This window comes from Pteropus vampyrus, unplaced genomic scaffold (assembly GCF_000151845.1).
Source record: "Pteropus vampyrus isolate Shadow unplaced genomic scaffold, Pvam_2.0 Scaffold383, whole genome shotgun sequence".
In the NCBI taxonomy this organism is placed as follows: Eukaryota; Metazoa; Chordata; class Mammalia; order Chiroptera; family Pteropodidae; genus Pteropus; species Pteropus vampyrus.
Genome location: NW_011889164.1, coordinates 1,958,387 through 1,982,067, shown reverse-complemented (window position 1 = coordinate 1,982,067; position 23,681 = coordinate 1,958,387). Strand labels below are relative to the sequence as shown.

The 23,681-nt window shown below is 41.8% G+C and overlaps 1 protein-coding gene across 3 annotated transcripts in view; it reads left to right on the top strand.

Annotated features, from left to right (window-relative positions):
• Positions 1-23,681, top strand: part of FMN2 (formin 2) — a 402,924-nt gene that overhangs the window by 24,926 nt on the left and 354,317 nt on the right. For all 3 annotated transcript variants that reach the window (XM_011380009.2, XM_023523198.1, XM_023523197.1), the window contains exon 2: positions 8,782-8,948. In XM_011380009.2, the coding sequence (XP_011378311.1) occupies positions 8,782-8,948 (167 nt within the window). The remainder of the gene's footprint in view (positions 1-8,781; positions 8,949-23,681) is intronic.

The following is a 23,681-nucleotide window of genomic DNA, read 5'->3' as shown; positions in this document are numbered from 1 at the left end:
CAGCCGCTCTCCAGCGCTAGCATTGCCGCTTCAGCTCCACTCAGACCATCAGGCATTCGATTCTCATAGGAGCACCGGTCCCTGGTGCCAAAAGGTTGGGGACCACTGTCGTGCAGACCGCCCTGAGGAAGTTCAGAAGCCTCCTTGCTTCCATAACATTTCAAAGTCATGCACTACACCAAAGGCATAGCAACCGTCAGTGTGAATCCTGGCTATTTGATCTTAGGCCAGTAGACAAGCTCGCATTAGAGCAATTAATTCAGCTTATTGGGCAGATCTTATTTCAGGTAAATAAGAACTTCCAGTTACGTCCACCATAGCAATTACTGCATAGCCATCTTAGTAATGTCCCTGTTCATCTCTGAGATAAGATCCATCTCTGAACCAAATTAAGTCAGTGTTATCAATAGCAGTTTCCTGGAAATCATTCCCACGAGCAAGACGGTCGTCGGTAAGTAATATGCAGTCTTGAGGATCTTCATCTTGTAAAGAAGGTAGTAAAGTTGCTGTTACATTGAGCTAAAGTAATATTAGGCAGAGAAAGTAGGAGTACTTTGTAAGAAGCTAGTCGGCTGACCGAGTATTGCTCAGTATGGATGGAGTTTAGCAAAGATTCAACAGAATGAGGGACATAAATGGTTAAAGGAGAGCCCATAACTGTTTCTTCTGGTTGTTTGCATAACATGGCTGCAGAAGAGAGGGACTTCATATGGGGAAGGAGCCCTTTTGCTACCAAGTCTGCTTGCTGGATATATTATCATATGGGTCTATGATGATCTCCATGTTTCTGAGACTTCCTAAAGAATTTCCATCATTTTCATGTGTAAAAGGAAAGATGAAGTTTATATTTATGGTGTGCCCAAGTGGGAGCTTTAGATAATTCTTCCTTTCGAGCTTCTAAATCTTGTTTACTTAGGGTTCCATTGGATTGGATCAGGTCAATCTGATTTTACTAAGGTATGTAGAGGTTGAGCCATTAATGAACAGTCGGACCCCAGTTGTGATAGTACCCACTCAGCCCTGCAGAGCCCCTAAGCTGTTTCTTAGTTCTTGGAAGAGGAAAGGGTATGATTCTTCTGAGTATTTCAGGGTCAATTATTAGCCCATCTTTAGCTATAAGATGGCCAAGGTGTTTTACTTGAGGCCAGCAGAACTGAAGGTTGTCTTTTGAGACCGTACGTCCTTTTGTATCAGCTAGCTGTCGTAATAGGTAAATCGTGTCCTTTTTGGAGTCTAATAATGTTCTAGAGCATGAAAGTAAATCATCCACATATTAGATTAGAGTGGAATCTCTGGGAAATTCCACATCATTTAATCAGCCTTTAGTATTTGAGAGAAATATACGGGAATCTTCATATATTCCTGGGGAATTACAGTCCAAGTAAATTGGTGATCTTCCCAGGTGAAGGCAAAGAGATATTGAGTGTGTTTTTCTACAGAAATGTGGAAAAAGACACAATGTAATTTTATTACTGAGAAATACTGGCAGTCCACAGGAATGGCTGATAATAGAGTATGTGGATTTGGAACTACGCAATGTCTGGGAGTAACTATTTTTTATAGCCCTGAGATCCTGTACAAATCTCTGTCCTTTTTCATTAGGTTTCTTTACTGGGTAGGAGAATAGGAAGGATAGGAGAATTACAGGGACTTGTATATGGAATTATAAGCCTCCATTTAAGTAATCTTGTATAATGGGTTTAATTCTGGCTAGCGCATCAGATCTTAAAGGATATCAATAATATTAAGTAGAGGCAAAGTATCGTCAATGGTTATGTTGATAGGATGGAACGACTTGGTCTTGCTGGTGTCTGTAGTGGAAGGGGCCCAGAGTTCTGTAGGAAAGTCCTGCAACAAATGCTCGGTCTCAAGATTAGTTTCCTTTAAAATCATTATTTTCTCTATCGGTTCATCATCTGGTTGAGTTCTCAATACATCTCTCACTTCTGAGACAAGTATATATGGGCATCATGGGTTTCAAGAAAGTCTCGCCCTATCGGGAAAGTCGGGGGTAGATCTGACTAGCAAACATATGTGTTGTCCTGTACCATTCCCTAACGGAGAGGGGATAGCTTCCGATTTAAAAACAGATAGTGTTTCATTAGAAGTTCCTAACATTTGTGCAGAAGCCATAATCCAGGGAGAGGGTGGCTTAGTTGGTAGGGCGGGGAATGGTGGCACCAGTTTCTACCAGGGGCTCCATAGCTTTTTTCACGGTGATCCCAGTTTCTCATGAAGTATTGGTAAGGGGGAGGGGAAATGCTCTCATGCAATCCTTGCAGCACCCCCATGCTTGTTTCTGGCTCCTTGAGTTTTCTAAATCCCATTTCGATTTTCTGCAATTCTTCTTAGGATGGCCTGGCTTTTGATGGTAAAAGCAGACTCCCCTTTCCTCTCGTTGAAAAAGGCCTTTGTGGAGGTCTGACTTGATTGCTTGGTTGCTGGAGCTGTAATTTCATAATTTTAGTAGCTTTATCCTTTTCTTCCTTTTTGAATAGTTTTAAGTAGCCGATTGGCCAGAGCAGCCAGTTTGTCAGCATATGTGGTCAGCCCGTTTAATTCATGTGGTTCAGTCAGAATTACAAGCTCCTCATGTCATCCTTTCAGAAATGCGGAGTTGAGCATCGGGTGAGTTTGACAGTCTTTAAAATTATCTGGAGACCATCCTGAATATCATTTGGAATTTTTTCTTTCTTTATTATTTTTTTTTAAGATTCAAAGGAATCAAGTGCGGTTTCATCAGATTTATGTCTACATTGCTGGATTTTCGTCCAGTCTGTAATCCAGGGAAAAACCTCAGGGATGGCTTGGTGAAATCAGTGGGTTAATTGCCTACATTTCCCACCTGTTTCTCTTTGTTTTCAAAAACCTTTTGTAGGACTTTTCCAGACTGGCCATTATGGTGCTTTGCTCTCAGAAACCAATAGGTACATTAGTCAGAACAGGTCAGAATAGCCAGGATCATATATGCTAAGGATTAAATTAGATTCCTTTGCTAACCCAGCAGGGTCTTGGAGAGGAAAATCTTTAGAGTCCTTAATTTTTTTTTTTTTTTACAATGCATGCCTTATTTTATGAAAAATATTTAGACCTAGAGGACAAAGAGGAGGTAGATGGAAATGATTAGAATTGTGAGTGGTTATTGTTTTTCTATGTATTGTTGACATTACCCAAATTGCAATGTTCTGATTTTTATAATAAAAATTGTTTTTTATGGGCTGGGGGATGCTAAATATGAGAAGATATTCAGCTTCACTCAGAATAAAAGAAATGCGATAAAACCAAAATGCGACATTGCTTTTCACCTATCACATCGGCGGTGGTTCCATCCAGAAGTGGATGTGCCACAGTGGCAAGGCCAGACACACACCGCACACGCCAGTGCTGGGCGTGGGTTTATGCTTTTGGACGATATTTCTCACCATGTGGTGCATCCTGCAGTTTTGCGCACACGTACACACAAAGGCAAGTGAAAGAGGTTTGAATGTACTCTGTTCACAACAGAGAAAGAGTGAGAACAGCCTAAGTGCCCAACGGAGGGGAACTGGGCAGGTAGTTTAAGGATCATCCGTCCAAAGTCCTGGCATAAATACTATAGCGCCGATGCGATGAATGAGGCCCCTCTATGAGCCGATGTGAAACCATCTCTGCTTTGTATGAAAAAAGCAGGGAGTAGACCAGTTGGATAAAGGGTGATCCTTTAGGGGTTAAAAGGGTACAGCATGCAGTGTGTGTTTGTAGGTTCAGAAAGCACTGGCAATAGCATTTGCCCCGGGAGAGTAGAACTAGATGGAACCTGGAGGTCAGAGGTGGGAGGGAGACTGACTTTTCACTGAATCCTTTGTTTTAACTTTGCAACCCTGAGCCATCTGCATGTGTTACTTTTCTACAGTTAGAAATTAAATCAGTGAATTGGAATAGTCTGGGGGGGTCAGGAAGACAGACGGCCTTGGCCCCTGGGTGTCCTCAAGCTCTGGTGTTCTGGAGAGGGCCTGAGAGGACAGAGCGAGGCCAGGCCAAGTCCCAGAGGCACTGGCCTGAGGCAGCGATCCACGTCCTGGTCGCTCCCACAGTACTGGAGGCCTCCGTGTCTCAGGGCATCCTCAGAGTTGGCAAAAGCCGGTTTCAGTCAGGGTCAGAGTCTCCACACCCAGAAATCTTCTCTGCTGTGGCCCTTAGTCATGGAATATCCAATTCTGATGACCCTTCTTCCGCAGCCTCACGTGGCCCGTGATGGCAGCCAGGCACCACGTACATCCTGATGATCAGCAGTGTGCTGCAGTGCTAGCGTCCTTACTTCTGCTTTAGTCCAAGGAGAGTAAATTCTCACTGGTTCCTCCTGTCCCGAGACTGGTTTTTCTCCAAAGAGAGTGACCAGATTTCTGGTTCTTCTAGTCTATCCTGTCTGGCTTTCTATTCTTATTTTCCCCTAAGTCTGTCGGGGCTGGGGGTGGTGGCTGGGGGTGGTGGCTGTGTAGGGGAGAGAAGAGGAGGAGGAGAAAGGGCGGGCAGGTCTGGAAAGGGAGCTCAAAAAGTAGTGGGGCTGCTGGAGAAACTGGGGAGGAGGGGAGCCGGCACTGAGCAGTTTCAGAAGCTTTCTTTAGTTCAGAGGCAGCCTTTAAAATTTTCTTATTAACTTCCCGAAGAGAAGAAAGTTTATTTATCTGTGCTCCTTTCAGAGGCTTCTGTTTTCCAATCAAGGTAAGTGTTCCATTCATGATTTAATTTTAGAGCTTGCTTTTTCCAACTGAGCATGCAAAAATTAGTTTGGAGATATCAAGAGTCCCATTTCGGCCACCTTAAGCTGATACGATTTTTAGTTAAATCTCCCCATTTCTGTCGATACTTGCAAGTTGAGCGTCCTCATGAACCAGGTATGAAACTCACCAGAGCTCTGAGGGGAGGGGCTGCTGGTGCTGGGCTTGTCAGCCTCGGAGGCGTGTTTACCCGTAGTAATTTTAATTTTTTTTGAGCCAATACAAAAAAGCCAAAATTAAAAGCAGCTGCAAAAGAACAGCTCAACTAAAGTCAGAAAGCACTACCTAAAGTGGGTCGGTTTGGGATTCCAAGAGACAAGCCCCCCAAGTTCACCCATTAGAAGCAAGGAGCTAGTGGGGTACAGTGGCCTTCACCAGTGCCCAGTGTGGCCGTGTCTGGGTGGTGGTCTGTGCGGGCAACTCTAGGATCCTGCCCACCACGCCAAGTTTCAGTGTAAGAACGTCCAAACCTGTAGAGAACTTTTATAAAAATTTGAATCAAATAGAGGATCCATCTGGAAGCAAGATCTGAACAGTTTGAGATGAAACACTTCCAAGAAATGATAGTTTGCAGCTTCTTTTTTGCATTGAGAATAAGAGGGAGGGGAACATAAGGAAGATTATGTAAAGGTGGGAGAAAGCAAGGTGGGGGTCAAATTATGGGGTGGTTATGATTATGTGCTCTCTCGAGGGTGGCCTGAAAGGGGGCATTTCAGAGGTGGGGTTAATCTGTCCACACAAAAACAATGTGCAGGGTTGGTTTAGGCAAAGAGAAGCCTTTTACTAAGGAAGTTCCATGCCTGGGCCGTGACTGCTCCCCGCCCCCCATGACTCACCCAGGTAGGAATTTATGATCAGATCACCCTGTGAAGTTAATTTCCATAGAACCCCTTTCTCATCGACACATCCCATGAGGAGACAGATCCCACACTTACATAAATTCAAGAGCTGAGCTCTCTGAAGAATAAAGGGGAATAAGGGGAAAAAGCGCTGGGGTGTGCGATTTTACAGAGGGTGGTGAGGAAGTCCTCTCAGTGGAAGTGACAATTAAGCAGAGATGTGAGTGAAATGGAGGAGTGAGTGAGTCGGATGTCTGGGGAAGAGCATGCTAGTGCGGAGACTCTGGGGTGAGCCTGAGCTCAGTGTCCCAGGAGGCGGGAGAGCAGAGGGAGGGGGAGCAGGAGGTGGTGAAAGGCGGGGAGGGCCTCTGTGGTCATGGTGAGGGGTTCGATTTTACTCTGAGGGTGACGTGATGGCAAGCCGCAGGGGTGTTTGGAGAAAGCTTGGAATTTGGACTTCGGGAGGTGGTACAGTTCCTGATGAGGACATGGGAGTGGGTCTCCAGTGTGGGGTGGAGAAAAGTCTGGCTGGAGGCAAGGATTCAAGGTCTAGGATGAGGTTGATACCTTGCTGAGATATCTCCCTGAATGATGATAGGATTAGAGGTGGAAATCAGGACAGTGAGTCAGTCCGTGAGGTATTTAGTGAATGGGGTACAAGGAGGGGGCAATAAGAGATTAGTGGATGGCACAAAGGAAAAGGAAGGCGGGGTATCTGGCCAATGGCAGGAGTTTCAAGGGAGCTGGTGGTTTTGAGGAGAATAAATAATTTGGAAATTCTCATGGGGATTGGGGAAGTCTTCCTCTCACTTCCTGTTCCTAAGATATATGGGACTTGACATTAAATGTCTCCATCTGAGCAGACAATGAGAGGAAGTCACGAGGGGCAGCCAGGTTACTGTTAACGCAAGGCGGGTGAAGTCTCCTTGAGAGGGAGGTTAACGCAGGGGTTCTCAGCGTAGGGCGAGTTTGCCACCCAGGGGACGTGTGGTAATGTCTGGAGGAATTTTTGTCTGCTACAGCTGGAGGTGGGTGTTTGCACCTCCTGGCCAGTGATGCCGCTTAAGGTCCTAAAATGCACGGGACAGCCCCGCCCACCACAGGCTTCTCCCACCTTCATCCAGCTGGGACATGCTGGATGAAGGATTCAGGTGGTATTTGCTCATCATAGAACTGAAGTTCTGGGGGTTTATAGGTCCCTGTCTTCCTCATTATTCCATAATCTCTTTTGAAAAATTTTGAGTTGATACACAGTTACTCACACGTGCATGTGCACACACAAATGGAAAGATCCTGTCTCCCTTATTTTTGGTTGTACACGATATCTGAGGTATGGAAAAGAACTAATTAGTTTTATGGCTATTTCCGGTCATACCATGAGATGTGGAAAATGGGTATACTGCAATGATAATAATCACTTGAGAATTAGGGACGAGGTTTCCTAGGTGTTTGGTTCCAGTTAGGTGCAGGCAAACTTAAGTTCTGTAGGGGAAAAAAATTCTCTATTTCCCCTCAAAAAAAAAAAAAATAATGTCTTGAGAGACCAAAGAATGTTCCCTAGTGACCTAAAGGAATGGAGAAAATAGGCCTCTTTTGTCTTTGTCTTTCCACGTATCGGAGGCAGATTTTGAAATTAATTTTGTTTCACAAGCAAAAATAGCAAAAGGCAAGAAAATTGCATTGCTCTTGTCTTGACAGAATTGAATATTTATTATGCATTTGAAATTTAGTTGTTGTAACTAAAATATAGACCTGGGCCTGGTTTCGTGCAGCTCCAGACTAAGGACATTTTTTACATTTTCAAAGTTGTTAAAAACAAAACAAAACAAAACAATATGCAACGGAGATTTTGCATGGCCTTCAAAGCCTATAATATTTATGATTTGGTGTCTTAACAGAAAGTTGGTGGACCGCTGATATAGACTGATATCTCATTTTCAGTTCTGGCCATGATGTGAGTGAGCCTCTGTCACAGAATTGCATTGTATTCATCCAGAAATCCTGAAAATATTTATTGATGCTTCTTATGTGCAAGTGGCTAGGTTTGCAGGATATTTGCTGGCTCTCAGAGAGTTTATGTTTTAGTAACAGAGGTAGGCAAATCGCACCAATAATTAATTAAAATGATTAATTACACAAAGGAGCTTTGAAGGGTGCCGAAAGAGTGTGGAAGGGGGTCACGAAATCTATTCTGGATAAGTGGTTTTAATCTGAATTTGAAGACTGAACCCACTAATCAGAGGGAGGAGCAGGAACAGGGCAAGAGCTGAGGGAACACGCCAGCCCTGGAAGGGACCCTAGAGATTTCCTGTTTCTTCTATCGAAGTTGATTAATGCGGAAACCAGCTACATAAATTTCTGAAGGATAATAAATTAGAACGAGTAGTATCAAACATGAATTAGGGACTGGACCCGTGGCTGCCAACTCTGGCTAATTGGAATGAGTTGGTGACCAATAAAAATACCGAGGCCTGGGTCCCACTTCCAGTCATCCTGGTGTCCCCCAGTGAGGCTAAGGTACAGCCGGGGTTGAGAGCCAAGGGGTTAGGGGGACCGAGGCCCTCTAGGGTCCTCAGCCAGTGTCGTTTTCTCTTTGTGCCTCTGTTTCCTTGTGTTTTTTTTTTTTTAGAGAAATAATAAAAAAAATCTGGGCATACTTCAGAGCTATGTTTCTAGTGTGCATGTGGGAAAATGTTCGAGTTTCTCTCTATCTCTTTCCTCTTCTGGGTGACTTGTTTGGTGGTCAGCTCCCTTCCCTTCTCATGGGTCGATGCCTTTCTCTGCCTCCTGGTCTCTCCCGGCCTCTCCCCGTGGCCATGCCTGTGGGTGAATATCAGCCACGGACATTCCCTGCCCACGTGCTTGTTACTGACTCTTCCCGCAGAGACATGTGAGCGGGAAGAAGGAGGATTACCAGTGAAATCCCAGAGGCTCGGCCCTTCTTCAGCTGGGAGAAGCCGCGGAGCTCACAACGGGGCGTCCTGTTTCGGGGGGTGGCAGAGAAAACCAGAGCTGCCCCCTCCAGGCCTCTGACTGCAGAGTTTTCTCTGGGGTTGAGAGGCTGCTTTCTGTGCAGTCAGTAGCCTTGGCGACCGGGCTGCTCCCTGGCTGTGTTTGCCCGTCCTCTCTCTGGGAGACAGGTGATCTGTTGGTGCTCCCTTCTAATCGCCGTGTTTCACCTGCAGGGCGAACTCTGCTGGAGAAGCTGTTCAGCCAGCAGGAGAACGGACCTCCAGAAGAAGCAGAGAAGTTCTGCTCACGGATCATTGCCATGGGCCTCCTGCTTCCTTTTAGTGACTGCTTCAGGGACCCGTGTAATCAGAGTGCCCAGTCAAGTTCAGCTCCATTTGATGTAAGTAGGAGAACTCACTTCTGTTCGTGAGGCAGTAGCAGTTGTGATGTGTGTCTGCCCGATCACCTATAATTTTAAAAACATGTGATGCAAGCCTGCCTGCCCTCATCTCCTCAACAGCTCAGCGTGTCTGTTTCTATGCTTTCCTTTTTGACTGGGGTATTCTTAAATATATTTATCCACCAAACCTCCTTTTGGCCACTCCTGACAGTTTTCTAGCCTGCTTTAATCAGTGATGATTTTTAAGTGGCTCTGAGTCAGGGTTTCTGACTTTGCTGGCAAGGACATTCCTTCAGAAGCAGCTCCACAGGGCAAGAGTTTTGTTCCCACTGGGCCGCAGGTCTCCATGGGCCCTAGAATGCTATCACAGTGCATTCACAGTTCACCTGTGTACAAGATATTGACAGTGGAGCAGCGTTGTCTGCTTTCTCCCCCAGCTGCCATTCACCAAGAGAGCTAAAACTGCGGAACAGTAATTCAAGCTGCATATTCATAATTCAGGACGAATATCAGCACAGCTGGATTATCATTTTCAAGCCACAGTATTGCTAATCTCTCAGGTATGTGGTACGACGCTGATTGTGATTAGTATGTCAGAGATCATACTATATATGAATTCTTGCAGATGAATTTCTTTAAGAAAATTAAAGGTTTGCTTGGCTCACTTGTGTGTAGGTGCGAGTGAGGCAGAGTTCTCATCCGGATGGGTTAGTTACATTTGTTCCATTGCTTCCATCTGTGGCCCCTTCTCTTACAGACTTCTTTAATTTTTATGCTGTTGATCAAGGAGTGAAATGATGATGAGTTTTGAAAGACAATGAAAATGAGCCCTGGCTGAGATCAAGATGCAATCAATACTAAATAACCAAATGTCCTTATGTGCCTGTTTTTCTTTTTCTGCTTTTTTACCCATTACAAACTGTGGTCTTCCTTGATCTTCCTTCAGTATTAGGAAAATAAATTGCATAAAGTATTGTGAGACCATTTTGGTAACTTCTCACGTGAAAGAAGACTCCTCAGGATGTGCTGTGACTTGTGAAGCTTCCTTCTTAAGACTTATCTGTTTATTTTTTTAATGATCTGGCAGCTAATCTCTGCTAGGTAGATCTTTTTCTTCCATGAGAAGAATGGGATGATTCAAATGATTTCCTCCCTTCCCTTTGTCCTCCGCAAGCGGTGTGAGGAGTACGGTGGGCTAAAAGTGCTGTAGAGCTGTGTTCTGAGTTGGAATTAAAGTGAATGCAGTACAAAGGCAAACACTAGCCGTGTCTAATGCTTGCTTTTTAATTAAAACTCTCTGGGTTGTCTGCTCTGTCCTCCCTTAAAGCTCAGAGGTAAAGTCTTATTCTGTAAATGTGAAGTTGGAGTAAACTGAAAAGAGTAGGATAATTCTAATTCCCCCCCTTTTTTTTAGTCACTAGATCAGATGCTTCTTATCTCTGCCTGCTCCATCCTTGTGTGTTAGAGACTAGGAACTCCTCCCAGCCTTGTTGTGGAGGGCAGTGGTGTGGCACAGAGAGTGAAAAGCAAACAAGAAATAGATAAAATCCCTAGTATGGTATAAAATAATTTCCTGGGAACGGGGAATTTCTTTCTCCCAGCTTCGTAATTGCATTTTCTCTTTGTTTTATTTGTTGACCGTGTGCTCTCTACTTCCCCTGTCAAACTGAACACAAAACAACTATGAAATTAAAGGTACTCTATTAAGAAACATTGTTGCCTACACTTAAACAGCATTTCAGTAACAGATCTGCATTTTTGTGTGTGTATAGTGGAGGTTTTCTTCAAAATACAGAAGGTAACAATATAAGGAGTTTTGTAGACTGAGGTCTTAGTTGGAGAAGAGGGAGGAATGCACTTATCTGTGGAGACAGAAGTTTCTGATTTTTAGTCTTTCTGCTGATTTCCAGAAAATGGCTGCTGAGAGGGTTTCTAACCAGTGTTTCCCTTGAGGACAGTTGCCCTTAGAGACGGAACACCCTGTGGGAATAAGCTCAAGGCTGGCACTCTTCCTGCCTCTGGCTTAGCACCCTCCCCTAAGTGCCCATCCTCTCTCCTCTCCACCTCTCTCTCTGTTTACATATGTAGTTAGAGCAGTACAGTAGTGACTTGGGAACCTCCTGCTTCAGCTTATGAATTTGCCTACTTCAATCAACTCCTTTGACTTAGTCCAACTTATTTTATACATTTCCAGAGCCTAACATTTTGCTTTAGAAATGCTGTACAAAATAGGAAAGAACTTCACATTTTCTCTTACATTTTGGCTTAAAGTTTCAAAAATACTGAAAGGCAAAGAACTTTGGGTTATAATGTTAATTCATTCACAGATGTTTACCAAATACATTCTACATGCCAGGCATTGTTTTAGGCTCCAGAGATATGCCGTTGAGCAAGAGAAATAAGATTCTTGTTCTCCTGAAATTCGTATTCTCTTCATGGTGTGAAGAGTCAGATAAACAAACAAACAAACAAACAAAAACAACATATAAATGAAAGCATAAGTAATACTATGAAGGAAATAAGCCCAAGTACTGACAGAGCGAATGGAGAAAGGGTAAGGTGAATGCAGAGGGAACTCTCACTCAGGAGTCAGGAGGCGAGGTCTAAGTGAAGGCCATTCCCTGAAGCCCAAGTGGCAAGTACAAGGCCTGAGGGGAGTGCAAGCATCACTTAGGAAAGCCATAGCCGGAGGGCCTGTGTCACTGAAGTTTCATGAGATGAGGACAGGAAGGATTTAGTAGCCAGAATATTGAATGCCATAGAAAGAAAATGGATTTTTTTTTTTTTAAGTGCGAGCTTTTATAAGGTGTTGTATAGGGGAAGAACGTATTTATTCTATATTTGACATGGATCACTCAGCCCGGTTTTTGGGTAATAGAGTATAGGGGCAGAAGTAGAAGTAGGAACACTGGGTAAGGTATTGCAGTGGCTGAGCAAGAGATGGTGGCAATAGCTTGGGACAGGATGGTGGCGAGGGAGATACAGAAGAGGCAGGGTGTGGGATGGATTCCGGAGGTAGAGCCGATGGCACTTCTGGTGAGTTAGACAAGGGCACAGTGGGAAAAGGAAATCGAAGATGACTTATTGGTTTTGGGGTTTAAGTAGTTGAGTGGATGGTTGTGCCATTTTACTGAGATGGAGAAAACATAAGTTTTAGGAGGAAAATGTTTTAAGGACAGAACTGGTGCTCATTAAATACTTTTCTTGAATAAAATTGTGTTTATTTAGAATACTAATACTTAGCATATTATCTGACAAACATTAGCTTTTGACTTTTGCTGAATGGAATGTTATTGACTTCATTAGCTGTTCAAATTTAGGGCCATGATACTCAAAGTTATTTCAGCCATCAAAAAGTCTAACAGCCCTTTTCATAACCATGTTTTCATAAAACAGAAAGAATGAGCCTCTTTATGGACCTAATAGCATTGTCTGTAATCCTTTTCCATATCCATTACTAATCTGAAATTATCAACCTACTTATTCTCTGATAGTATTCTCACAGTTGCCTTTTACTTTTGTTTGTTTGTTCCTGTTACATATTTCAAATAGAATTCTAAGTTAGAACAAGAGAAAACGCACAGATACTACTACCGCTTGTGACTTGGTGGATGGAATCGTTGAGTGCCTGATTATGTTTTTTGTGGTCTAAGCAAAGACTTTTTTTCTTTCGGAACCTACTTTAGTCATCTCTCTCAAGTGTGAGGAAAAGTATGTCTCTTGAAATTTTTATCATGGTTTCCAATTCCTTAGAAACAACAAAACCTTCACGTATGATAATCATATAATTATGTTTTGGGCCCCTGCCCTGACACCTGTGAACAGGTCAGGCTGGTGCTCAGCCTGTTGCCAACCACAGGCCCGGGCTCCTTGCCCGTTAGTTGTGAATGGAGGTCATTCTGCAAGAACAAGTCCAGTATGTGGCCCCTTAAGTTTCCTTTTCCTTCGAATGCCTTTATTCATATCGTGGTCCCTTTCTTCTGGGTCATATTCACCAGCAGCTCTTTTCCAGAAAACTGTAATTATCTCACTTAATTATTGATTATCCATTAGCAAGTTTTTTCTAGGATTTCTTCAGTCCTGTCAGTTACCACATTATCTCTTTATGTCACAAAAAATTAAAGCAAGTTTACTTAGCTCAAGGATTTTGGCAGGAGTATATGGTCATACCGGTTTAATCTTTTTAGAACTAGCTTAAATGTCTTTCTAGTAGAATATTTTTGGATGCAGGTTTTGAGGCTTTTTTGAGTTTAGCAGATCTGTTGATTTTGCTAAATATGTAGTTATCTCTGTTCTTACGAGACAGGCAGGAGGTCCTCGGTATTTCAATGAACATAGGTTTACGTGAGTGTATTAGTGAGACTAGAATTAGAGGAAAGACATGAATATTCAGTATTCAGGAACATGATCTTGAACCTGTTGAAACATGTCAGTGATGACTACCAACAGCAACCACTACAAGAAAACTAGGGAAATGCACTCTGTTCATCGTCACCAGTGGTCAGAATGAAGACGTAAGTGAACAAATAGAATTGATTATTTGTATTTGAATTAATTATTTTTTCAGAGTAGGAAGAATTGCTATTTAGTCAAACCCACGGTCTTTTTCTGAGAAGCAGTAGAACCCATGACAGCTTTCAGCTCTAAGAAAATATATGTTTATGTGTTTTTTGCTGTATTTTTATTTTTGAAACATTATTGTGTATAGTATTAACTCTCAGTTCTTTTTATTTTAAATGTGGTATTAAAATTATACTTACTTTGCAGATCAGCTTTTAAAATTATTTCAGCTGCATATTTCTTTTCCTGGCAGACTGCTCTAATCTCAACGTAGAAGTCAGTAGTAAAATAGAAGCTTTTACTTACCAAAATTCATTTTGTAGGCATGTTTTACATCTGTTTCATTAGCCTGCTAACTATTGCATCAATCCATGATAAGGAAGATAACAAAAGTAGATTCAGACTGTACTTCGTTCCCGCAGTTTTACTCATTTGATTTTTCTTTTTAATTTTAAGCACTTAAAAAGTTCTGTGGTACTACATCCACCTGGGTAAGGAAAAGCTGTGCTGTGACAGACAGGCAGCAGGGCCCGCCCCTCGCCCCAGGCTCCTCCTTTTGGCCCTTTCCCCAGGGTGGTTCCCTCTGCTCTGGTTTAGAAGTTTCTGACTTTGAGATTTTTGTTTGCTGTTGCCATGTCAACATCACCATCACCTCTAGCTGTAACAGGTGAGGATTTAGGTAAGCCCGTCTCCTACTTTCCTCTGTTCCTTTCAGTATGGTTAATATTGCTATTCTACTTTACCTTGAAATAATTCTTATTTTAACCTAAGATAACCTTTCACACTTTTTGTTTGCTTTTGTTCTATCAGCTTCAGATAATACCCCCTGCCGCAGCAGCCACTTCTGACAATTGGGCTAATTAGTGCCTCTACCTTCACCTCCGGGGAGTCTAAGACCCTTGTACCTCCCAGCTTCTACCAGGCACACTTTTATCCTTAGAGTACATTTTTAAGATTAATGTTTTGTCCATACGTTTATTCTAACAGTTGAAAAGCATTTGGACATTGTAAACATTGCCCTGCAGACACAGTAGTGTGCCCTAATTTCCTTCTCAATATCTCAGTACTATAGCCCCAGGCTAGTCAAACAAGGATATTCCTGGGGCCAAGTTCAAGTGGGTTCTGTTATTTTAATAAACAATCACTTTTTCAAAAGTATCTATATTTACTTTCTTTTACATTTGGTTTATCCCTTATATAGAGATTCCTTATCTTGCACAACAGAGTTTTTGATCGTCTTTTCTTTTGGGAAAAGAAACATGTATTTTCTTCTCTGTATTCTCAATATCTTTGAGTTTGCACCTCCTTCTTACCACTTAACAGAGTTCCTTCAATTCTTCTTGAGACTACCACCGTGGTCTTAATATTTGTCCGCCCCCCGTCCCCCACCCCCTCAAATGCACGTGTTTGGATCCTCACACCTAATGCGATGGTGATAGAATTAGATGAATGGAATTAGTGTTGCTATGAGAGAAGTTACACAGTTCGCTTGCCCTTCCCCCATGTGAGGATACAGTGAGAAGGCACCAGCTGAGAACCGGGAAGAGGGCCCTCACCAGAGAACCAGGCCATGGCTCCTTGATCTCAGATATCCAGCCTCTGGAATTGTGAGAAATAAATTCCTTTTGGTTTTTGAGCTACTGGTATTTCGTTATAGCAGCCTGAATGGACTAAGACAATGATTGACTTCCTTTTCTGATTTAGATCGGGTTCTTGATATGTAATTATAACTTGTATTTTTTTTTTTTTAGCTCATTTCTTTTTCTCTGCCCCATCCCTAGATACTAGGGACACAAAAATGGAAAGAAAACCTCTATTCCCAACTGGCTTACATCCACTTTAAAGAAATAAGATGTTTAAATAAATTATTGGAGATTAGTAGTTGAAGTGGTTTTGTAGTCAGACTGTCCTGGATTTGAGCCCTAGATTTCCTACTTACTGTGTAAACCGATGTAAATGGATTAATTTCTTCTTCTATAAAAAGAGAAGTAATATAGAGTTTCTCATTAAGAGGAAATCATGAATACAAGTAACAAAAATAATAGAATACTTAGAGATACATTTAACAGAGGAGGTGAAGGACCTATACTCTGAAAACTACAAGACATTATTGAAAGATATTGAAGGAGATACAAAGAAATGGAAAGATAATCCATGTTCATAGATTAGAAGAATTTACATTGTTAAAATATCAATATTACCTAAAGCAATCTGTAGATTCAGTGCAATACTTATCAAAATCCCAATGATGTTTTTCACAGAAATAGAACCGAAAAGTCCTTAAATTTATCTGGAGCCACAGAAGATCCCAAATAGCCAAAGCAATCCTGAGAAAAAAGAACATAGCCATAGGTATCACATTCTCCAACTTCAAACTATACTACAAAATTATAGTAATTAAAACAGTATAGTATTTGCATGAAAACAGATACACAGACCAATGGAACAGAATTGAGAGCCCATAAATAAATCCACACATATAGGGGCAGCTAATTTTTGACAAAGGAGCCAAAAACATACAGTGGAGGAAGGAAAGTCTCTTTAGTGAGCAGTGTTGAGAAAACTGGCAATTGAATGAAACTGGACTGCTATCTTATAACATACACAAAAACTAACTCAAAATGGATTAAAGACTTGAATGTAAGACCTGAAACAATAAAATATATAGAAGAAAACATAGGCACTGAATGTATGGACCTTGGTCTCACGGGGATTTTGTGAATTTGACCCCAAAGGCGAGGGAAACATAAAGCAAAAATAAGTGAATGGGACTACCTCAAACTAAAATGTTGCACAGCAGAGGAAACCGTCAGCAAAACAAAAGGCAACCAACCAGATAATAAAAGATATTTGCAAATGGTACCTTCATTAAGGGGGCTAATATCCAAAATATATCAAGAACTCATAAACTCAACAACAAAAGCAAACAGCCCTGTTTAAAAATGGGCAGAGGACCTGGATAGACACATAACAAGGAAGGCATATGCATAGCCAACGGACATATAACAAGGTGTTCGACATCACTATTTATCAGGGAAATGCAATTCAAAACCACAACAAGACACCTTACACATGGTAGAATGGCTGTTATCAAAAAGACAAGAAATAACAAGTGTCGGAGAGGATGTGGAGAAAAAGTTACCCTCGTACACTCTTAGTGGGAATGTAAATTGGTACAGCCACTATGGAAGAGAGCATGGAGGTTCCTTAAAAACATTAACAATAGAACTACCATATGATCTAACAATTCCTCCTCTGGATTTTTACCTGAAAAATATGAAAATTATTTGTAAGGATGTACATACCCCTATGTTTATCGCAGCATTATTTACAATAGACAAGATGTGGAAACAGCCTAAGTATTTGTTGACAGATGAATGGATAAAGACAATGGAATATTACTCAGTCATAAAAAGGGTGAAATATTGCTGATCTTGACAACATGGATGGATCTCGAGAGTATATTCTAAGTGAAACAAGATGGAAAAAGGCAAATATCATATGATTTATAGTCCTATGTGGAATATAAAACAAAAAGTGACAAATAAACCAAACTCATAGATACAGACAACAGAATGGTGGTTACCAGAGGGAGAAGGAGGTAGGGAGAGGGCCAAGTGGGTAAAGGGGGTTGAACATGTAATGGAAGGAAACTAGACTTTGGGCGATAAGCACACAGTAGAGTCTACAGATGTCTAATCGTAATCTTGCACACCTGAAAATTATATGTTATTAACCAATGTTACCCCAATAAGTTTTATAACTAAAAGATTTCAGAGGGGGAGCTGTTCTACTGATTCTAAAGTCCAGCCTGTTGGTGGAATGCCCATTGTCATTAGGACTGAGCAGCTCGGGGTGTAGGCTGGAACTTAAAGTCCCATGGGCTTGTGGAGGGTCGATTTGAGATGCAGGCACAGGACCGCGTGATAAAGTCCTTCAAGAGTATAAGGCTGTGTCCGTGCTGAGGAGGTCAGTGTCTGCCATGAGGAGGGATAGATGATGACGCTACTGGATGGTATGGGCTTCAGAGGTGGAGAGGATATTGCACAGGGTGGGCTTGGAATCTATATGATTATGGGGAGGCTAGATTATGAGGCCATGTGATGTGAGAGGGATGAGGACAGTCCCCTTTCAGTTCAGTCATCACCTGCTTGGATTATGGACTTGGCCTTTTTAAATACCTTCTTAGGTCTGCCCGTAACTGGTCCCCTATCCGGTCTCCTTACTCCGGCCCCGTGGTTCTCAGTTCGGGGCCGTGTTCCTCTCTGGGGTGCATTTGGCAATGTCTGAAGACAGTTCTGTTTGTCACAATGCGGGGAGGTGCAGCTGGCCTCTAATGTGTAGATGTCGGGGATGCTGCCAAGTGTTCTACAAGACATCTCTCCCTTCCTCCAACAAAGAATCACCCAGCACAATATGCCAATAGTTGAGGAAACCCTGTGATGTACATTTCACATAAAGCCTTTAGTGTTGTGTTTTGTTGTTGTTGTTGTTGTTGTTAGAATCAAGTACAAATTCCTTGGACCTCCACGATCTTCCTCCTGCCTTCAACACTTTCATACTTCTGCAGCTCATGACCCACTTCCCTTTCTGTCCCTCCAAACTCTATCCTTCATCGTATGGAACTGCTATGTTTCCCCAGTTGTCCACACTTTCTCTTACTTCTGTGGCTCTGTGAAGACTACTCCTTCTGCTCCCAACTGTTATTTCTTACTTAAGTTTATCAACCTAAATAAAGAGGTGAACTGTGGCAAGCTCGAATTACCAGAAGTTGAATTCATTTGGGAATAGCAGATGAATTGCAATTTCTGGAAACGCTGTAGCAGGCTACACGTGAGGGTTTGGTATGGCCTGTATTCAAGGGCAAGCTGTGGAAAGGAGGGTAGTCCAGCCAGGTCCAGGCACGTTTATTGGCTTGAGGGCGGATTGTCATTGTTCAGGAGATCAGTCTCGGTGTTCTGTAAATCGGTCTCTCAGCTCTTAATTCTATTCTTCTGAGGGTCCATGTGTGATATTCTCCATTTCATATCCTCTGGTTCTATTTTCACAAGATCTATTTTTTCCCATAGAATGCTGTTCAGAGTTAGATGTCATTCTCTCTCAGATGCCTTCTTTAACCCTTAAGCCTGCTTCTTCTCTCTCAAAGAACCTAACAGGTTTTATAATTGGCTTTTATCCTATTGTGCTGCAATGCAAATTAAAAGTTATGTGAAGGTGTTCCTGTGACCAGTGTGATGTTCTGTCCCTGTGTTTACCAGAGAAACACAGATCTAGGGTAAATACAGGATCAGGTCTCCCCAGAGTGGTGAAGAGTAGACTACTCCTAGACTGGATTACAATTCCATCTCCTCCACTCACTTAAGAGCTTAGGACATTTACCCAAAGTCACAGACTAAAATTTTTCACGTGTAAGTGTAGTGCCTGCCTCTGGGGTTATCTTGAATATTAAATGAGATTAATTGATTCAGAATTTAGCACAATGCCTGGCACAAAGTAAGTGCCCAATAATTATTTGCAATACTTTTAAAAATTATTATCTTTATTTTTTATTGTGGTTCACATGCAATGTCATATCAGTGTCACGTGTACAACTTAGTGATTTGACATTTATATTTTTGTGACGTTACTACCATAATAAATCTAGTAAATATTCATCACCATAAAAAGCTATTACGATGATATTGACTATTTTCCCTGTGCTGTACATTACATCCCCACGACTTAATTTTTTAATAACTAGAGGTTTGTGCCTCATCTCCTTCACCTTTTTCACCCCTCTTCCCACCCCTGGCAACCATCAGTTTGTTCTCTGTATCTATGAGTCTGTTCCTGCCTTGTTTTATTTGTCCATTTGTTTTTTTTTTTTAGATTAAACATGTAAATAAAACAATATGATATTTGTCTTTCTCTGATTATTCATTATCTTTCAAGTTTCTGTCATTCTATAAATATACCTTGATTTTATGAAGAAGGGGATTGTAAGAAAAGCCTTAATGACAGAGGAGAGGAGGAACTGGAGAATCTGTTAAGTTAATGATTGTAAATGGTCAAGAGTGACTTGTATTTTATAATCTTGTTAACACTTGGAGGGAGAGAAGATGGAGGATGGGATCGAATGCGGATTTGCTGGGGAATCAACTGGCTTGGGAATCAACTCATGGATCTCTGCTTTTGGGATTAATGCCATATTTCTTTCTTAACCTATTTGCTACTTGTAATTTTACTACTGTAATTATCATATTTCCCCCAATCCTGCCTCCCTACATCCTTCTCGATGGAGTAGAATGGAAATGGAGAGAGGAGGGAAAGATGCAGTAACTGCACGTTGTGCAAGTGGACCCGTGTGCCCACTGGGTGTCGTATCCATGGCCAGTCCATGGTGGCTGACTGCTTTCCCTGGTTCTGAGAAGGATCACACTCAAATATTAGCTTATAACTTACTTATTTGTAGCTTTAGCTCTCTGTGTTTATGTGTGTGAATGTTTGACATACTACATAGAAACTGTGGCGTGAATGAATGAAAGTACCACTTCTGTCATCTCTCTCCTAAGAATAAGGACCTCCGTTTCACTCAGAATTCCTAAGACAGAGAGGAACTATCTTTTGGCACAGTTTTTAAAGCTGGCCAGATAGAAATTGGTTTGCTCTTCTCTTTCAGAGAACTCACTGCATGGAACAAGTTTGGTTTTCTTGGTTGGATAATTCTCATAGGATAAAATTATTGAAGGGAACAATCAATAAATAGACACAGGAAGGACTCTTTTTACTATTTTTAATTTTCTCCGAGGGGCATTTTTTCATCTGATTTTATTTTTAGTTATAAAATAAATTTATTTCATAAAGAATATGAAATAAATGGATATGTTTCAAGGAGTACCAACTTGATTTCTTTCTTTGTAGACTGTACACTTATATGGTTCAAAAAAAATTTCCCCATATTAGTAATCTTTCCTTACTGCATGATTGATTGTATAATGAGCAGAATCCCATCCCCTATGTTTGTAATCATACAGTTCAGTGTGAACTAGAAGGCTTTTAATATATATTTTAAAATTTGTTATTTCTCTGCGCTTTGTCACATGTATTCTTATCCCTGTAATTTATAGTAATTTGTCTCAACTTACTACTCAGTGAATAGCTGTATGACTGGATCCTGTAGAAATCGGTGTCCAAGTTTTTATACATATGAGTTTAAGCATGTATGTTGTGAGATTATTTTGTTCTCCAATCCGATACGTGACTTAGTAAATAGCTAATATGTGCTGCTTTTTGCATATTTTATTTTAGTCAAAACAGGTGATTTTCCCCCCCTCCTCCGCCCCCGCATTATGCTGAATTCAAGAGTATTATTACAAAGCAGGAGGATTATGATTGTTATTCCCTTCTCACAAAGTTTTCTGAGCTTAGAAGAAATGCTAATGGTACTTTTGTGGCTTTTAGAATAGTCCTCAACCATAAAGTTAATTGAAGTTTTAGAAAATAGATTATTAAAAATGCATTAGTGGCAGTCACACTTTTTAAGGCAGTGACATACTTTCGTCTCTTTGATGTTTTGGCTTTCACAAATGACACTTTTGTCACCCATCTGACAAACCGTGTTGAATGACTCAGAATTCATTAGGAATTTGTATGATGAACTTTTATTAAAACGGATGACTCAGCCCAACTTTTCTGTCATGATTTTTTTATCCTTCTCCCGAATATGCACTGAATATTAATTAGTTCTGTTGATGTGACTCGCATTTCTTGCAGCCTTGCTTCTCTTATCTGAAGAGTCAGGAGGAAGGGTAGAATTGTAATTCTATGACGAAGCGAAGATGCCTTGGACTGAGAAAACATTAACCAGCCAGGAGCTTCAAGGGTTATTTTTTTTTTTTCCTCCCAATTTTTACAGGACTTTGGAAACCTGAAAGAAGATTTATTCCTTTTTTATTATCTTTTGACACAGTTTTTAAAGCTGGCCAGATAGGAGATATTTTAGCCTTAGTAAATATTTTATAGTCTTTGTCACAACTACTCAACTTTGACACTACAGTATGAAAGCAGCCATAGACAGTGTGTGATGAATAAGCATGGCTGTGTGTCCTAATAAAACTTTATTTAGGGAAACAAGTAGCTATCTAGATTTGGCCTGCAGACCCCTGGTTTACACTCAGGTGAGAGACATAAAATGTGCATTTATTGTGTAAGTTTGACTTTTATTTCTGTCCCTGACCACGTGTATTCACCAATCAGTCACATAATGTTTATTGAATTTTTCCACGAAAAGTGCAGATAGTCTCCCTGTGCTTCTTTGCTTCTGTCAAAAGGATGAACAGACACAGTGGCTCAGTATCCAATGGGGTCGATAGGAGAGTTTTGAGGTTTTTACTGGTCATTATGACTGGGACATAAAGTTGCAGGGTGAGGTAGCAGGGGCAGAGAAAGTATCTTAAGACAAGATGCTAGATGGCACCAGAGCCATTTGTGAAGGCTTCTTGAAGAAGGGTCTAGGAATTGGATTTTGGTCTTGAGAGCAGTAGGAGCCACTGGAGGGTTTTAGGTTGAAGAAATGACGTGATAAGGTTCATGTTTTAGAGAGAACATTCTGGGTGCTTGTGGAGTATGGACGGGTATGGTTTGGAGGCCGGAAGATTCTGAGGAAGATGTTGCAATTTCCGGGAGAGGGGGAATATTGGCCGCAACTGTGTAAGTAGCGGTGGGGATGCAAGAAGTACGACTCTAATGATACTTAGGTTGCCGGTTCTCAAAATGCAGCGGACGGATGTTGGAATCACCTGGGGGAATTCTTACAACACGTCCCTGGGCTCCGCCCCTAGATTTTCTGATTCTGTGGTGTGAGGTGGGGCTGGAAAGTCTGCATTTCTAACTAGTTCCCAGGTGATGTTGATGCTGCTGGTCCCAGACCACACTTTGAAAAGTGCTGCTATAGAAGATGGAAATGAAGAGACTTAGGAGTCTGATGGATCATGTAAAGGTGAGAGAGAGGCAGACACAAGGATATGCTCACGTTTCTGGCTTGGACGATGCTGTTTACTGTGTGTTAAATGCAGGAGGAGCAGATCAAGTGGATGGTTCAATTTAGGTCTTACTGAATCTGAGGATGTCTGTGGAAAGATGCAGTAGTAACAGGTTATTTGAGTCTAAGGGCTGGGAGAGGTGAAGAACCTTCAGCGTGCGGGTGATCCCTGAAGCCCGTTATGTGTTGAAGAGTGCCTGTGGGGTGAGAAGCAAGGAGGGCCCGATGTGCAGATGAACACTTACGCGTTGGGCAAGGAGAAAAAGCTGCAAGGAGGCAGATAAAGAGCAATCAGAGAGGTAGAACAAAAATAAAAAAGATTAAAAAAAGACAGATGGAGCGTTAAGTGGCATAAAATGTTGCCAAGAGGTCAAGTAAGATTAAGACTGAACAGCCATCATTGAAGTTACCAAAATGATTGTAATAGCCTCGTAGAGAGGAATTTGAGTGGGGCGCTGTGGGTGCTGAGGTTTGAATGGGAGGGTAAGGGGGTTGGTGAACAGACAGGAGGTGGGGTGTGCTGGTGCGAGATTAACCCCAGAAGTTTTGTGTCAACGAAAAGAAAGAGTGGGTTATGAGTGGTGAATGAAAGCTAATTTCTGCTTTTTCTTTCTTTCTTTTTTTTTTTAAAGAATGGAGAAGGTGTTAGAGCACGTGTAGATGCTGATTGGAGGGATCCAGTAGAGAAGGAAATGTTGACAGTTAGGGAGAGAAAGGAAAATTGATAGGGTTTTGTCCTGAGAAAGCCACAAGGCATGGGATGTGAAGCACGGGTCGGGGACGGGGCCTGGGACAGGGACAGGGACACCTGTGTATGAATGTGAGCATGGAACGGAGGGTGCAGATGAAGGCAGGCTTTTTTAGGTTGATGATGGGAAGTTCAGGGAGTGCTGCTGGCTTCATTGTTCTCTGTGAATGAGGAGGTCTCACCTTCTCTATTGGGCGATTAGGGGTATGTGAGGCCAGTTGTTTAAAAAGTATGTGGAAGACGTTTCATTTGGACATCACAAAAACGGGACTGAGAGCTGAATAGAATAACAGGGATGCCTGATGGGGGTCAGCTGAGGTGGAAGATAATGGATTCATATTGGTCTGTCCCAGCACTGGATGAGGCAAAGGCAAAACATTGCCCTGGTCTGAGGCTGCCGTTCGGC